Below are 18,577 nucleotides of genomic sequence, written 5' to 3' on the forward strand. Positions count from 1 at the left end.
ACAAAACCAAAGGAAAATGAAAATAGGATCAGCGATCGCTAGAAGGTCGGTGACTTCGACCGCCGAACGAACAAGGAGAGGGACCAACTTCGGTGGAAGTCGTGACAGTTTCCTTACTTTCCAGCAACTGAGTCAGGACGGAAGCCTGTGTCTTTGTAGTAAATGGGTGTATTGATAAACCATCCAAAGTGTAATTAATAACTTTACCATGCTCAAAAGGAATATCCACTGTCTGTTTTTGTCTTCATTTTTACCCATGTAACGCAAGGTGACCTTCTTTGCGAGACATTGGAAAATCTCCCTGGTCTTTGTGGTTAAATCTGTGTAAGGTCCCTCTTCTAATTGTATGTGTGGGGTACAGAGATGAGTTAGTCATTCAAAAATCTAGTTAAACACTATTATTACAGAGTGAGTCCATTCCATTTATTATGTTAAGCACATTTTTACACCAGAACTTATTTAGGCTTGCCATAACAAAGAGGTTGAATAATTATTGACTCGAGACATTTTAGCTTTTCATTTTTAACGAATTAGTAAACATTTTGAAAACATAACTCCACTTTGAAATTATGAGGTATTGTATGTAGGTTAGTGACCAAAAAAATCTAAATGTAATCCATTCTAAATCAAGCTGTAACACAACAAAGTCAAGGGGTGTGAATACTTTCTGAAGGAACTGTACAGATTACTACTTGGAAATAATGTTTTTGCATGGACATTGCCATTGAGGATCACCATTTTAAAGTAGCCAACTGGGTGGGACTTCCTATAGATTAAGGAAGGATCACATCCAGGTCATCAAATGAATTATACTAGTGAGCAAACATTCCATAACTGCAGGTGTTCAAACCTGTTCAAACACACTCCAGATGGAAGTATGCAACCATTCAGTTTGTTTACCAAGTCATAGTAGTAGAAGAAAATTCATTACTTCAAAATGTAGATGGCCTCAATGGCGCTGCCCATTCCCTCACAGATGCCACAACAGGACAGATACAGCGTGTCGTCTAAGTCTATGGTTCAAGGGTGAATAAAGTGTCCTTAGTTACAGTACCTTGTGATGTTATAGTTATTGTGCAAGGCTATATGTACTGTACTGAACCACACCCTCTTATGCCTAGATAAGCCTGGTGAATGGTTGAGTAACAATATTTCAAAGCTAATCCACTCTCGCTCTCACTCACATCCTCACTCGCTCTCTCTACTTAAAATGAAGTATTTACAGTAAAACAGCATGACCAAAGTGAATAACACAACAACTGTATTTTATATTATTTACTTAAAAAAAACATATTAGCAAAATTTGACACATACAAAATAGGCAATACGATTAATTTACAAAATGGGTCAGTTTGGTAATTGAATTCCAAATTAATAATATGAACATATGACAATGCTGATGAATCCATAGAATTAGGAATTAGAATACTAGAATGGAAATGAACCTTCTAAAAATTGGCCAAAGGTCAGCCATGTTGGTCAGGGAGTATGCCAGTGCTCTGATAAGATAGTGTAAAACAATGAATGTGGAGAATTTATCTGCACTGTATGTGTGTTAGCTAGCTAACCAAACAGTTTTAGATGAATGATTCTAAATTAACTACCAGTATGCCAACATTCCATTCAAACAATGTGGTCAATTCACAGCCATACACTGGTTCAAATCAGTTGATAATAGGACATAGAAAAGTTGTAAATGCAACAAGTACTGAAATTGTATCATATATTAGCACTCACTGCTTTCCAATAAAACTACATCTGAGACATTTAGGGGCTATTTACACATAACACATTTGTATAAAACCCATATACATTGTATTTATAATTATATGACAATATTTGAGGTCGACTATAATTACATTACACAATTTCTGATACATCACATGCCTCACTTTTATTTTTCTGCATAAGTAAAATCAGGAAATAGATCACCTATGCCTCTACTGCCATTCATTCCAATTAGACTAGTTATGGATTTCTCCCTGACCAAGACAGCTGCCATTTTCGCCCCATTATGGAACGAATTTTGAGGGTTTATGACATAGCACCTCTAGTAATGTCATAGGGGGCGGCAGGTAGACTAGTGGTTAGAATGTTGGGCCAGCAACCGAGCTGACAAGGTAAAAATAGGTCATTCTGCCCCTGAGAAAGTTAACCCACTATTCCCTGTGGATGTTGATAAAGGAAGCCTCCCACACCTCTCTGACACATTTCAGTTGAATTCATTCAGTTGTACAACTGACTAGGTATCTCCCTTTCTATGGATCAATCAATAGAACAACATGTCGCTATGAATACTCACAGGCTGTCTGTCTGGTTCAAACCCCCTCCCTGTTCACACACTCAGCCTCATGCTGAGTGTGTGAACTGACTCACTGTCAGACACTGTCTCATCAACCCCATGGGCCGTATCGGCACCTGTCTCTTCAGAACCTTCTATTCTAAAAATAATCACCCAGAACCTTCTATTCTAAACAGAAGCAGGCAGAACATTATATTCTAAAAAGAAGCACCCAGAACCATTTATTTTAAACAGAAGCACCTATAACCTTCTGTTCTAGTCTAAACACAAGACTCTCTGCAGCCAATCAATCATAGGAATTGAATGGACGATCGTAGTGTGACCAATTAAACATAGAAACCCCAATGCAGTCTAATCAACACTCATATAGAATAGTGTGTAATGTTTGTACCCCATCCACCTAAATTCATAAGTTATTTTAAAAATCAAATAATCTCGTCAAATATTCATGTATTCTTCAAGGCACCTGTTTTTAGAGTCACATGAACAAACATTTGATTCTACGATACTAAACTTCATGGGGCTTTACCATAATATACACAAATAAAATAACATGACCAATGCCCCTCCCCCCAAAAAATCTTTAGCGCTAAAAATCACATAATGTACATTATTTAATGTACATTATTTAATGTACATTTCTAGTTCAGGATTTAAATGAACATCAGTGGTGCAAAAGAACTCCAGTGTTGGTGTTAATAACCAGATTTGAATGTGATTAAAACACTTAAAAACACAGCCATCATTATCATATTTCCCAGCATGCTCTATTACAGTTTTTATTTTTATTATTGTTTGTTTCAATATCTGTGTGTTTGCGTGTACTGTACATTGACTGATCAATGAATATTATGCTACACAAAGATAAATAACAATTTTTTCTAAACTAATTCAATCTGTTAGTTAGATTTATTGCAATGGTTGTTTCAGTTTAGATGGTTTAGGTAGTCTCATCTATCAAATTTTCCAAACTCTGACAGTCATTCTGAATGCAGGCTACGGGTGATGAAAAATGTAAACTCTTGGATATCCACACTCTGGCTAGATTCCAATACGAATGACATCACCTTGCAAGCCAGCATAATGTGAATGCACGCCTGATGTGGCCTGTAAACTATGAGTTTCGGGCCACTGTTAATAATTTTATTTTGTTGAAAGCCACAGGACTGAAAATGAATGAATGCAATGACCATGTCTTTGTCACTAACAACTCTACAATTCACTCGAAAAGGTAAGGCACACTGGGAAATATGCAAATATGGCTTTACACCATACCCCAAATACAAGTTACCTTAACACTACAGGTATTCATTAAAATGTTAATATCACTGAAAAAAAAAAGTGTGGACCCGTATAGACTCTGAAAAGGTGTTACATTTAACAATCGCAGAGTTGATTCAACACTGGGGAATTTGCTGTACAAGTAAATACATAGTACTTTCCAGTGAAAAATGTCGAACTAACAAACAGTTCGAGCAATTCAGTGTGTTTACTCTGAATGATAGCAACCCTCTTAACAGATTCCTAAAATTCATGGTATTGGCAGAAAAAGAGTACACTTACAGTAACAAAACATATTGCATTATATTCTCTTTGTTAATTTCTTGTTGTTACAGACCTCAGCTAACGTCTTGAACTTTGGCCCCAATGTGTTTAGGAAGTCCAGGTCTTCCTGGTTGCCTTGGTCACTGCAGCAGCCCACCGAGCCGGCTGGAGACCCCACCCCCTCGAAGCCGTACGCGTGGATGATGTCATCGGCATATCGCCCCTCCTCCCTCGCCCCTAGGTAAGCCAACTTCTGCAAAGACCAGGTAGACAATGTAAGAGATGAGGTGAAGAAAGGAGAATGCATTTTGTTATTAGTCCATAGAGAGCAGCCAAGGACTAGTCCGATAGTAGGGAAAATATTACAGTAGGTGATATTACATCTTTGCATAGGATATTACTGACAGGTATTACACTGAGAACAGACCAACATTTCACCAACCAGACAAGATATATGAAAGCTAACACAGGATTTAGCAAGTAAGAAAGCATTTTAGATGGGAATAGTCTAGGCTTTTACCAATAGGAAGAACGATTGACATTGTTTGAGCTGTTTCCCAAGTTCTCTACAACCACTTTACCTGTTGTAAAAACAGCCCGTTTGTTTGCCAGGTGTGCCAGGCTGCAGAGTTGTTGAATTTCATGAAACGTGTGTTGTCAAAAGTCATGTTTCCACCGCCATATTGACCTCCACCATATTGTCCACTGCCAAATTGTCCAACGTATTGGCTGCTTTCGTATTGGCCTGAGAAGCCGGTCTCCATATCGTTCACTATGACACCGCCGGACTCCTGTAGCAGATTCTGTTGAGCGCCCAGGCCTCCTCCAATCATACCAGAGTTCTTAGCTCCCACCCACCCCACGTCAATCATGGATCCCTTCACTGATGAGTCGATCCCAGATGCAGGAACGATGATGAGATTTGAATCCTGAGGAGCCATATAAACAAATTAGGATATAACAGTGAAATTAGCTAAGATTCCATGAACATGAGAAATGTGTTTTGTAATGCTGTCATAATGACAGACTTACCACTGCATCCCCTGGGGCCTCAATGTTAGACTTCAGGAGGATACCACCACTGTCTCCCATATCTTCCAGCTCCATTTTCTCATTCTTTGTAACACAGATGAATGCAAAGAAGATACCTGCAATAAAGAACGAAAAAGAAAAGTATCTCAATTAAAATGTATGGTCCGAAAGTGGTCACAGGTTCGTCTGACGAACAAGAAGCACAAGCCATTTGCTAAGGAACAAAGTTATACTAGCTGTCATCAGCTGCTTAAGACTTCACCTAATGTCTAACGCCTCTGACACCAACCTGTCAGGCCTACATAAATAAGATGAATGAACATAATAAAATATTAGAGACTCACAGAGAAGAAGTAGCAGGCACAGCGCCAGCAGCATGGCCAGGATGGCCCACACCCCCAGCGACGTGGAGTTCTGGTAGGCCAAACACGCTCCGTTCCTGCAGCTGCAGATCCGGACCGTTACCGTCTGGGTCTTTCCAAATCCCTGTAGGTCCTTGACCATCAGGGGGACAGTATACAGACCATTAGGGAGCTCCTTGGTGTGCTCCAACATCCCTGCAGTGTCTGAGGAGGAAATACACTGTTGTAAAGAACAGGAGTTTGGGCACTAGTTTTCCTGGTGAGATTACATTGTAAGGACAAAAACTCCTGGCTCTAAACAATACTCATTGTCAGTTAGGTGCTGTGTAAGGTGGCTCTGGTGAGGTTGCATTCTAGAGTATTTTGGCTCTAACGTTGTATTGAAGAATGTATGAGACTGACTACTCACTATAAAATGCACATTTTCTGTTTAGATTTAAATAATTGCTTCACTTTTTAAATCACATATGCAAGATATCAATTTATATAGAGATGGAACGGAGTCCGGAGGTAGGAATCATTTTCATACCGTTAAGTCGCTTCACAGCCCATCTCCCATCATGCTCCTCTCCCAGTTCGAAGCTGAAGGGGCCGGCGAATGGAGCTCGGTCTTTGTCCTCTGCTACCACCAGCACAGAGCCCATCTCTCCCCCATCCTTCTCACACACCACCAGGTCTTTAGAGGGGATGACTGGGACGTGGTCGTTCACATCCTCCACTTGAATAATCACTGTGCCTGTACCTGTCTTGAGACCTAAAAATAGAGTAAGAAACACAATAACATGTCAATGAACAATTTTTGCTGTTTTGTTTTGTGGTTTTATTGTGAGAGCTTGACTGAGTAAGATTTCCAATGTATTCAATAATCACACTCAGCAATAAACTTTAAAGTTCAGTGAAATACAGATGCTATACAGAACTGGTATCTCCCTAGTAGTCCCTCCGTGTTATAAATGCAAAACAGAGATAAGGGCCAGTAGCTAGGTTAGATGTGGTTCTGTCCTTGAGCTTTTCTTGTTCTGTTAATGTGCTGTATTATGTCATGTATTGTGTGGACCCCAGGAAGAGTAGCTGCCGCTTTCGCAATAGCTATTGGGGATCCTAATAAAATACCAAGTCACACCAGGTGTTAGAGTGACTACTATACTCCTCATCTTGTCACTTAAACAACACAGACGTATTGTTCCAATTCATCCCAAAGGTGTTCGATGGGGTTTAGGTCAGGGCTCTGTGCAGACCAGTCAAGTTCTTCCACGCCGATCTCGTCAAACCATTTCTGTATGGACCGCTGTGTGCACGGGGGCATTGCCATGCTGAAAAAGCAAAGGGCCACCCCAAACTATTTCACAAAATCATCTAGAATGTCATTGTATGCTGTAGCCTTAAGATTTCCCTTCACTGGAACTAAGGGCCTAGCCTGAACCATGGAAAACAGCCCCAGACCATTATTCCTCCTACACCAAACTTTAATAGTTGGCTATATGCATTGGGGCAGGTAGCATTCTCCTGGCATCCGCCAAACCCAGATTCATCAGTCGGACTGCCAGATGGGGCAGCGTGATTCATCAATCCAGAAAAACTGGTTTCCACTGCTCCAGAGTCCAATGGCGGCGAGCTTTACACCACTCCAGCCAACTCTTGGCATTGTGCCTGGTGTTCTTAGGCTTGTGTGCAGCTGCTCAGCCATGGAGACCCATTTCCTGAAGCTCCCGACCAACAGTTATTGTACTGACGTTGCTTCCAAAGGCAGTTTGGAACACAGTAGTGAGTGTTGCAACCGAGGACAGACGATTGTTAAGTGCTAGGCTCTTTAGCACTCGGTGGTCCCGCTTGTGTGGCCTACCACTTCGCGGCCGAGCCATTGTTGCTCCTAGATATTGCCACTTCAAAATAACAGCACTTATAGTTGAAGCTCTAGCAGGGCAGAAATTTGATTAACTGACTTGTTGGATGCCACCCATCCTATGACAATACCACGTTGAAAGTCAATGAGCTCTTTAGTAAGGCCACTACACTGCCAATGTTTGTCTATGGAGATTGCATGGCTGTGTGCTCAATGTTATACACCTGTCAGCAACAGCCGTGACTGAAATAGCCAAATCCACCATTTTGAAGGGGTTTCCACATACTTTTGTATATATTGTGTATTTAACTAAGACACTGTAAACAATATCTACTTACTGGCATCAACAGCTTTCATAGTGACGTTGTACACGCCATTCATAACAAAGTGGGACTCCCTGTCGATATTATTGGCGATCTTCAGCTGCCCGGTGCTTTCATCTACCTTGATCCATGAAGCAGGGTCTGAGACCTTGTAATACCTGAGAGGGAACAGAGAGAGAAGGAACTTTTACAGCATTCTGTTGTATAACGGTACAATTCTGCTGGAGTGAGAAAAAACATGTCATTCCTCTATCTTCTTTTGAAACACAATCTGACCTTACTTATTATAACATCATATTATTGCCAATATTACCCTGGTTCCAGATCTGTTTGTGCAGTCTTGCCATCTCCTGTAATTATGGCAAGACTGCACAAACAGATCTGGGACCTGGCTCGGTCAATTATTGGTGAGATCAATAAGGTAAACTAGGGTCTTACTTGATGCCGGCGCTGCTCTTGGTCTCTGGGTCTATGGCTATGTAGGTCCCAATCAGGGTGTCGTTAGGAGTGTTCTCCTTGACTGTGAAGAGTATGGTGGGGGCGGTGAACTCTGGTCCCTCGTCCTCATCCACTACAGAGACGTCTACAGGGATGGACATCCACTGGGCCGTGGTCTCACTCAGCTCAGCCTGGTTACGGGCCAACACCTCCAGCTTTAGGTTCTTGGTCTTCTCGTAGTCTAGAGGCTGGAGACACAGCAAGGACATAGTGTTATTTAACTGTATTATCATCTGTCAATGACAATGCGCAAAGAAGTCTTTTGGCTCAATATTTTGACTGTCTTTATGTTATGGGATAGTTCACCAAATGTATAGATTAGCCTCATTTTATAAATAACTAGCAAGACATCTATGGAAAGTCATGATCAGATAAAAAAATGAGAGGTTCATTGTGAGTACCAGCTCACCTTTATTAGGTAAATTAGTCCTTCATTCGTTTTGGGGTCTCTTTCGATCCTGAAGTTCCCGTTTTCGTTCCCCTTTTGGATGACAAACTCAGTGTTCCAGTTTGGTGTCTTCACCAAGTCCTTATCTTCAATGGGGATTCTGAGGATGAGTCCCTCTCCTTGGTTCTCTTTAACTTTTACATCGTACTGCAAAAGGATTTTAGTTATTTGGCCAAAGCAAACAGAGTATTCATAAAACAAACTGGGACATCCATGCCTTTTTTGTTACATTGCGGAATAAACTGCAATACACAAACTCCACTACTGTAAAAAGTTGTCAAAGAAAACGTACAGATGTCTTTGTGAATGTGGGAGGGTTGTCGTTGATATCACCCAACACAATGGTGGCTGTGGCTGTGTTGAATAGACCATTCAGAGCTCCATTCATGTCTCTGATTTCAACTGTCACCAAATAATTATCATTCACCTGAAAAACAAATACAAACATACATTTAGATCAATAATTTAAGCAATGATAGCCGTGATCAACAACGTGGAACCCTGGAAAACTGTAAGTGAGATATTTTTTTAAAGGTACAGCGATGGGACTGACCTCTCTGTCGAGGGTGTCTGTTTTGGTGCTGATGACTCCCGTCTCTGGGTTAATGTAGAACAGGTTAGTCCCAGAGAGGAGGGAGTACCTGATCTTAGTGTGGTCTGTACCACGCTCGTCTATGTCTGTGGCATTCACCATTCCCACAATCGTCCCTGCAATAGAACGTATCACAACACACCGGCTATTAGTTCACATCCACAAGTTCCCGTTACAAAGGTCAATGTCTGGATGTGTGCACAAATTGCTCAGACAATTGACTAACTTGTGAAACGTATGTCACTTTTTCAACATACTATATTGCAGAGGCTACGGGCACTCTGGTATTTCTTATTTCAGCTGTGTGTTTCTCACCTGCTTTGCTTTGCTCCAGCACAGTAAACTGCAGTAGGCCAGTGAAAGTTGGTGCATTGTCGTTCACATCGTCTACATTCACTGTGATGGGTAATGGTAGATCTGTCTCCTGGTTGGTGTATCTGTCAAACACTCTGGCTTGAAACTGGAGGAAGATGGACTCAGTTTAGAAATGGCTTACACTGTTTGTGTTGTCTGTGCTACGGTATCAAGAGTACAATTGTCATGTTAACATCACAGATAAAGAATCAATCAATTATTCAAGCAAGCAATCAATAATTGTTGTTTACTACTCACTACAAACTGAGGAGTTCTCTCGCGGTCGACAACTTTGTTGACCCTCAACATCCCAGTCTCCATCACCACACTGAACACACCCACAGGCTCCTCTGTCACTCCAGGCCCACTGATGGTGTAGTACACACTGCGAGTGGCCGACGAATCAGATGCAATCTGGGCCAGGAAACAATCAAGTATTATTTGCGGTCAAGCTTCAACAAGCAGTGGGATAATAACATCACCCTGGTTCAAGGCCGTGCACAGACCTTTCATGGGGTAGGTGCTCAAAATGACAATTTTAACATATTTGAGCATAAGCCTATTTATTTGTGCAGCAACACTCTCACTCATTATCACAAATTGTGAACTTGATAATGACTTGCGGGCAGTGGGTTACGAACAACAATGACAAAAAAATGAATACAAAATTATACCACCACCCAAAAGGGCACTTTAGTGACTAGAAGGACAAAGGGGCATGTGCTCTGCTCAGGTAGAGCCCTATATGTATTCCCCTAGGCAGGTTACCACAGATCCAATTACAGTGCACACCCAGCCCAGTAGTTAGAAAGGAAGGGGAAGGGTTAAAAAGGAGAAAAAACAACTAAGTAAATGTTCCAACTGATCCCTCTGTTTGTGTCTCGGTGTGTGAACCCCCAGGTGAGGGCGTGGACCATACAGGTGCAGAATGTGCATTAGCTCCAAGTGAGAACGAATGAGAAATAGAGTGGAACATGGGGGTGGGAGAAAGGCAAGGACATGTAGAGGATAAATTGTTACATGACACAAAATATGTACATGGCTTAGGTTTAATATCAATATTCAAACACAAAATGTGCTGAACTGTGATGCAAGTTGTGACTTATTTTAAGGACATTACCAGATCAACGTCCTTTGGAAATGGTGGAACGTCGTTTTCTATGATGTTGAAGGGCAGAGGACTCCAACGTCTTTTGGAGCGCTTTAGTAGGCCATCTTTCAATACCTGAATAAGCAGGAAAAAGACCACCCAAAGTCACAAGTCAACAATGTGATATAGATAATTTCACAAAAACAATACTTCTTTGAAAACTGAGACTTTGTACTATAAGCCCATGCAGAATCCACCTTACCTTTCTAGAGTTCTGGACAAGGTAAACATTAATTTCTCTCTTCTGACCATTGGGGTCCTGAAACTGCACTGAGAATGTTCTGCCATTGGCTGGTACCATGGTGATGGCGACTGTTACTATAGTGCCATCAGGTCGTACTGTGAAGTCGGGGTCACTAGTTGTAAAGTGCAATGTGATGGTGTCACATTGGTCCACATCAACTGAACGACGAGAGAGAAACATTGTCAACTATACAAGGACTAAAAAACAAACATGGATCATCCACAACACAATAACTTGATTATGATTAACAATGTCAACTGGTTATAAACAGTTCATGACTATATTGATTGTTTCATTCAGTATTAAGTACATTCAAAGTTAGACAGGACGGAAACATTTCTGAATGGCAGAACCTTTTGCAATAACATGTCCAACTTGTACTGTCTGAGGTACTGTTGCTTGTATGGAGGCAGGGATGAAGCACGAGTCCACACATGAGAGGGTCTGGAATTGCATGAGAGAGATATATTGTTCATACATTCTAACAGGTGGCATATCATATCATGGATATTCTGTCTTGTCAGTTCTTTGTACTAGATGAACCAAAAGAATATACATTTAAATGTGTACATGGACGTTTTCAAGGAGTGCATAGGCTGCACAGGTACAGTGCCTTCAAAAGGTGTTGACACCCTTTAACTTGTTCAACATTTGGTTGTGTTACAGCATGGATTTAATATAGATTCAATTGAGATGTGTCACTGGCCTACACACAATACTCCATAATGTCAAAGTGGAAATATGTTTTTCAAAATGTTTACAAATGAATTAATTTAATTAAAAGCTAAGATATCTTGAGTCAATAACTATTCAACTTCATTGTTATGGCAAGCCTAAATTAGTTCAGGAGTAAAAATGTGCTCATCAAGTCACATAATAAGTTGCATGGACTCACTCTGTGTGCAATAATAGTGTTTAACATTATTTTCGAATGACTACCTCATCTCTGTACCCCACACATACAGATAATTGTAAGGTCTCTCAGTCGAGCAGTGAATTTCAAACACAGATTCAACCACAGAGACCTGGGTGGTTTTCCAATGCCTTGCAAAGAAGGGCACCTATTGGTAGATGGGTATAAAAAAAGCAGATATTAAATATCCCGTAGAGCATGGTAAAGTTATTAATTACACTTTGGATGGTGTATCAATACACCCAGTCACTACAAAGATACCAGCGTCCTGCCGAACTTAGTTTACGGAGAGGAAGGAAACCGCTCAGGGATTTCACCATGAGGCCAATTGTGTCTTTAAAACAGTTAAGAGTTTAATGGATGTAATAGGAGAAAACTGAGGACCGACCAACAACATCGTACTGTAGTTGCTCAACAATACTAACCTAAACGACACAGTCAAAAGAAGGAAGCCTGTACAGAAAAATAATATTCCAAAAGATGCATCCTGTTTGCAATAAGGCAATAAAGTAAAACTGCAAAGAAATGTGGCAAAGAAATGAACTTTGCCTTGAATACAAAGCATTATGTTTGGAGCAAATCCAACACAACATCACTGAGTACCACTTAATATTTTTGCACACATGGTGGTGGCTTTATCATGTTATGAGTATGCTTGTCATTGGCAAGGACTAGGGATTTTTTTTGATACAAATTAACTGAATAGAGCTAAGCACAGGCAAAATCTTAGAGGATAACCTGGTTCAGTCTGCTTTCCAACAGACACTAGAAGACAAATTCACCTTCAGCAGGACAATAACCTAACATCACGGCCAAATATACACTGGAATTGCTTATCAAGACGACAGTGAATGTTCCTAAGTGGCATAGCTACAGATTTGAGTGAAATCGGCTTGAAGATCTATGGCAAGACTTGAGAATGTCTGTCTAGTGTAAGGGACATTTTTGTTAAACCTTGCTGATCCTTGTGTACTAGAAGATCTTTCCAGAAGCTTAGTTGCTTAGGCATTAAGATTGAGATTGCTAAAGAAATGAGATCATATAAGATAGAAGATATGTACGTTCATTAGTATAGGCCTGTTTTAACTTGTCTTGTGAGTGTGTAGCATAGAAACCTAACTAGGAAATTAGGTCCCTATGATGTTCTGGGCACACAGTCAGGAGCTGACTGGGGCAACCTATGGTTTCCTGTTAGTCAGAAGGGAATGATCTGGTTCCTTTTCAGTATATTAAAACAGAGCAAAGTGTTGTATCCTGCACACCAGTCATAGAGCCTGTTGCTGGTCGACAGGTTCATGCTTGTGAATGTGTGTGTAAGTTAAACCATACATCATCCGGGCAGACAGTAAAAGGCTCTTGCTGGCTACTTCCTGTTGCTTTGACACCCATTGTCCTCACTAGAAGATTAGAATAACCAGCAGTTGCTCCAGAACGAGATGACCAAATTCACAGTTAGTCTGTAACTTCAACTTCAGTTTCGTCCTGTTCTCCACACACGTACACATAACAAGATCATGCGTTTTGTACACTCTTGCGTAAGACGGTGGGCCTATATAAGGTTTCTGTACTCCTTGTTTCATTTGAGCTCTCGGCCTTACACCTCAGAGTGTAGGGTTGACCAGCTACATTATTGCAAATCTTATCAAATAAAGGTTGATTGTATTGAAGAAATGTCAAGTGTCTCCTTATTGATTAGAGTTTCGACGACACTAGCAATGAGCAACATGACAGTGCTTGAATATATTTTTTTAAGAATAATGGGCAGAAATCGTACAATCCAGGTGTGCAAAGCTCTTAGAGACTTACCCAGAAAGACTCACAGCTGTAATCACTACCAAAGGCGATTCTAATATGTATTGACTCAGGAATGTGAATACTACATTTCTAACAGCATGCTTTCACATTGACATTATGGGGTATTGTGTGTAAATGGGTGAGAAAAATAAATATATGTAATCCATTTTGAATGCAGGCTGTAACACAACAAAATGTGGAATAAGTCATGGGGTATGAATACCTCCTGAAGGAACTGTCGATGTATCAACAAGCTGCACCTTGCCAGTGATCTTTTTAGCTGAATGTTAGAAGTAGGGGTGCTGAGAGTTCTGCACACCCCCTGAAAAATCTTAATAAAAAAAAAACATAAGCGGAAATAGGCCTATATACACTATATATACAAACGCATGTGGATCAATTCCATATTAATGCCCATTATTTTGGAATGAGATGTTCAACGAGTGTATATATACAGTACCAGTCAAAAGTTTGGACACACTGATTCATTCAAGGGTTTTTCTTTATTTTTACTATTTTCTACATTGTGGAATAATAGTGAAGACATCAAAACTATGAAATAACACATATGGAATCATGTAGTAACCCAAAAAAGTTTTGAACAACTCAAAATATATTTTAAATTTGATATTCTTCAAAGTGGCCACCCTTTGCCTTGACGACAGCTTTGCACACGCATGGCATTCTCTCAACCAGCTTCACCTGGAATGCTTTTCCAACAGTCTTGAAGGAGTTCCCACATATGCTGAGCACCTGTTGGCTGATTTTCCTTCACTCTGCTGTCCAACTCATCCCAAACCATCTCAATTTGGATGAGGTTGTGTGATTGTGGAGGCCAGGTCAACTGATGCAGCACTCCATCACTCTCCTTCTTGGTCAAATAGCCCGTACGCAGCTTAAAGGTGTGTTGGGTCATTGTCCTGTTGAAAAACAAAAGATAGTCCCACTAAGCTAAAACCAGATGAGATGGCGTATCGCTGCAGAATGCTGTAGCCATGCTGGTTAAGTGTGATTTGAATTCTAAATAAATCACTGACAGTGTCACCAGCAAAGCACCCCACACCATCAAACCTCCTCCTCAATGCTTCACGGTGGGAACCACACATGCAAAGATCATCCGTTCACCTACTCTACGTCTCACAAAGACAGTGGTTGGGACCAAAAATCTCAAATTTGGACTCATCAGAAAAAAGGACAGATTTCCAACGGTCTAATGTCCATTGCTCATGTTTCTTGGCCCAAGCAAGTCTCTTCTTCTCATTGGTGTCCTTCAGTAGAGGTTTCTTTGCAGCAATTCAACCATGAAGGCCTGATTAACACAGTCTCCTCTGAACAGTTAATGTTAAGATGTGTCTGTAACTTGAACTCTGTGAAGCATTTATTTGGGCTGCAATTTCTGAGACTGGTAACTCTAATGAACGTATCCTCTGCAGCAGAGGTAACTTGGGGTCTTCCTTTCCGGTGGCGGTCCTCATGAGAGCCAGTTTCATCATAGTGCTTGATGGTTTTTGTGACTGCACTTGAAGAAACTTTCAAAGTTATTGAAATGTTCCGTATTGACTGACCTTCATGTCTTAAAAGTAATGATGGACTGTAATTTCTCTTTGATTAATTTAGCTGTTCTTTCCATAATATGGACTTGTTCTTTTACCAAATAGGGCTTTCTTCTGTATAAAACCCCTACTTTGTCACAACACATTTGATTGGCTAAAATGCATTAAAAGCATTAAGGAAAGAAATGCCACAAATTAACAAGGCACACCTGTTAATTGAAACACATTCCAGGTGACTACCTCATGAAGCTGGTTGAGAGAATGCCAAAAGTGTGTAAAGCTGTCATCAAGCCAAAGGGTGGCCACTTTCAAGAATCTCAAATCTAATATATTTAGATTTGTTTAACACTTTTTTTGGTTACTACATGTTTCCATATCCATTATTTCATAGTTTTGATGTCTTCACTAGTATTCTACAATGTAGGAAATAGTAAAAAATAAACCTTGAATGAGTAGGTGTGTCCAAACTTTTGACTGGTACTGTATATATATATTTATTTATTTTTTCCTCACAAAAGTAGAGCACTGGGCCTTTACTAGTCCTGTATCAGTGGACCAATGCCATCTGTAACATGGGAAAATGTATACATTAAAAAATAATAATAATAATTTAAAATCACAAACGTACTGCACTGGGCCTTTCGTAGTGTATTAACTGACCTATGAAGCCCCCCACAAAAAAAATACATTCCCAGGCTATGCAACACTGTAAAGTCAAAGTTTGTCTACAAAGTTTGCAAATTCAATTACATTAATAGAAACTTGAGCAGAATCAAATGTGAAAAATACAGAAACACCAATTTAATAGAATTGACTTACTTACCAAAAAGATGCATACATGTACAGGTAAATTCGGTGCCATTTTTGTTGTCGCAATTCTAAACACTGTATCCGACTAGACACGATTACACACGCAATAACAATAACTAAAAGTTGTTCAGTCAAATGGCGGGATTGAGATGGTGGATATTCTTTACGTCAATCAATTACAGTACCCTCATTTTATCCTTATGGCGACTGGCATTGCCGGTAGCGGAATGACGATTTCGTTTGTTCTAATGACTGTAGAAATGAGTGCATGCTACCACACCCGCGATTACTCACTAACCTGCATGTCGATGACGCATTCGTAGTCTAGGGATGAGATTACTCCCCCTCTAGCATTCGTCAGTAGGAATTAGATCGAAGTCATGCCCAGCCTTCCTGTGGGGAAAACAACCTGTTGGCTCACAGCAAAAACTTCACCCTTTTCAAACGCAATTTTCTTGTCCGTTTGTTTTAGTCAATTACACAACTACATCTAAGAAAAGGGCAACATGTCTAAAGGGCAACATTGCCTGCACCCTAGCGTTCTCACTACTTAGAAAAACCCGCATGCCCTTTTTCATGACGGTGCTTGCTGCCGACCGGAACATTAAGCTAGCCAAGACCAACAACACAAACAAACAGCTACAAGTAGTGAGTGGAGTTATAAACTGACTATACTAAACAAGTTAAATGTCTTACCTGTGGTGAAATGTTTTCTACACACATAGCTACATGTAGCCTACTTGGACACCGGGTCAAATAAAATAGTATTTGTCACATGCGCCGAATACAACAAGTGTAGACCGTACGGTGAAATGCTTTCAAGCCCTTAACCAACAATGCTGTTCAAGACTATCCCACTCCCCTTACTAAAACAGATTGCAGTCAGCGTGCACATACGAATTTGAAACCAATAGTCTGTAAAAGTTTTAAAAACAAATACATTGTTACATTTGTTAAAGATTTTCATTGTAGTTTACATATGTACCTTCATTTTCAATACATTGAAACCATGATGCACGTGGTATATGAACATATTTTAGCGGTAACAATTGTGACCAATGGGAAAATATACTGGCACTAATTTATTATATATTGTATATTTGACCATAGCAGATTATACTTTTTTCGGTAGATTGAAGTTGAGTTGGGTTCAAATTAAATAAAATCCCAATTTATTTGTCACATGCTTCGTAGACAACAGGTGTAGACCAACACTGAAGTACTTACCTACGGGTCCTTTTCCAACAATGAGGATTTAAGGATAGGATAAATAAATTGAAATAGTGACACAGTGAATAACAAATGAAAATAAAGAATAAGAATAACATGGCTACATATAGGGAGTAGAAAATGACCGCTATGTACAGGAAGTACAAGTACGGAATCGATGTGCAGGGGTATGAGACTACGTCTTGACAAAATGTATAAATACATATTTATAAAAAGTTTGCTATTCGAATGGTTGTTACAGTGACCACGGTCATTTGGCTGGCCAATTACCGTCATACCACAAATCCATGTCACAGCCCTAGTCCCCATGGGGCATGGGGCAAGATGCCTCATGAAGATTAGCGTGTTAAAATCCATTTTATACATTTTATTTAAAAAATGTTAAGTAATTGACTCTTAAAATCTAAATTCTACGTATCTTATTTTTATTTATTAAATCAAATATCGAAATAAAATGTTATTGCACCTCTCACTAAAATATTGTCACTATGATGAAGTTTTTAATTTTCAAGCTTCATGTCCAAATCAAATTGTATCTGCAAATTGATTGTGAAACTAAATTAAGTTGCTTATACATTATTTGGAAATGATTGGACATGATTTGGAAAATGGCAATATACAGGAGGTACCATTGACTTGCACTGGATTGCCCTGAGGGCATCTTTCCCCGCTGGAGGGGGGAGGGGGCCCAAACATCACTTAAAATATTACAACTTTATTAAAAACTGATTAAAATGTTTCTTTCTTAACAGGTGAATTACTTATCTTTAGTCTGCGCTACTGGTATATATAAAACGTTTATAGATCTAACTTCATATGTAACTTTTTCTAGATTACTATTTTTTTAATGATTTGATTTCCAAATAATTTTGTTGGTTTAACATAGATGAGATGATACAGATTACATTTTTAGTTAAGGAAGAGTAGTGGCAGCCAGGGAAGGTGTTGGGAAATAAAATGGATGACAAAAAGTGTTTTTTTTTGTGAGAATTACAGGCAGAGGCGCCTTTCACCGGGGGTTTGCTTTACCCCAAGTTACCCTACTGTAGTCCACCCCCCTGGTCTGTAAAAAATCAAATATACAAGTGTGATTGATGCTCTATTCACATGTGATCATAAGCTGCTCAAAACATGCTAAGTAAATTGTGTTACATTGTAACATGAGAAAGCACTGTGAAGAAATGTTACCGACAGGGGGAAAAGTATTGGCAAAGGGTCAGTCTGAAATGGAATGCCCCTTAGCGCTTGTTCCCACCTATCAACTGTCCCACCATGCAATGGATTTACAGTGCTTTGCAAAAGTATTCAATCACCTTGGATTTCTTAACATTTTATTGTTACACAAAGTGGGATTGAAATGGAATTAATTGTCAGCAATCTACACAAAAAAGTACAACAGTTTTTAATATAAATGTAATAACAAAAAATATAGTTGTTGCATAATTATTCAGCTCTCTGGGTCAGTACATGTTAGGAACACCATTGGCATCAATTACAGCTGTGAGTGTTCTTCGGTAAGTCCCTAAGAGCTTTGCACATCTGGATTGTGCAATATAACATCCCTATATTTTATGTCTTTACTCT

At 39.8% G+C, this 18,577-nt stretch overlaps 1 protein-coding gene across 3 annotated transcripts; it reads right to left on the bottom strand.

Moving 5' to 3' along the window:
* Nucleotides 1–1,260: 1,260 nt before the first annotated feature.
* On the bottom strand, nucleotides 1,261–16,583 carry LOC118394758 (desmocollin-2-like). Of its 3 annotated transcripts, none has more exons than XM_035788285.2 (17): nucleotides 16,460–16,583; nucleotides 16,062–16,156; nucleotides 11,047–11,137; nucleotides 10,652–10,851; nucleotides 10,420–10,524; nucleotides 9,558–9,713; nucleotides 9,261–9,405; nucleotides 8,907–9,061; nucleotides 8,646–8,780; nucleotides 8,315–8,500; nucleotides 7,846–8,093; nucleotides 7,423–7,565; nucleotides 5,771–5,995; nucleotides 5,224–5,445; nucleotides 4,880–4,995; nucleotides 4,429–4,776; nucleotides 1,261–4,100 (listed from the first exon to the last, which is right to left on the bottom strand). In XM_035788285.2, the coding sequence occupies exons 2-17, from the start codon at nucleotides 16,065–16,067 to the stop codon at nucleotides 3,885–3,887; spliced, it is 2,697 nt and encodes an 898-aa protein (XP_035644178.1). In that variant the 5' UTR covers nucleotides 16,068–16,156; nucleotides 16,460–16,583; the 3' UTR covers nucleotides 1,261–3,884. The 3 variants fall into 3 exon arrangements, with proteins under 3 accessions (XP_035644178.1, XP_052319798.1, XP_035644177.1); XM_052463838.1 differs by lacking the exons at nucleotides 16,062–16,156; nucleotides 16,460–16,583 and adding exons at nucleotides 14,103–14,320; nucleotides 15,777–16,050; XM_035788284.1 differs by lacking the exons at nucleotides 16,062–16,156; nucleotides 16,460–16,583 and adding an exon at nucleotides 15,777–16,050.
* Nucleotides 16,584–18,577: the final 1,994 nt, after the last annotated feature.

This window comes from Oncorhynchus keta, chromosome 15 (assembly GCF_023373465.1).
Source record: "Oncorhynchus keta strain PuntledgeMale-10-30-2019 chromosome 15, Oket_V2, whole genome shotgun sequence".
In the NCBI taxonomy this organism is placed as follows: Eukaryota; Metazoa; Chordata; class Actinopteri; order Salmoniformes; family Salmonidae; genus Oncorhynchus; species Oncorhynchus keta.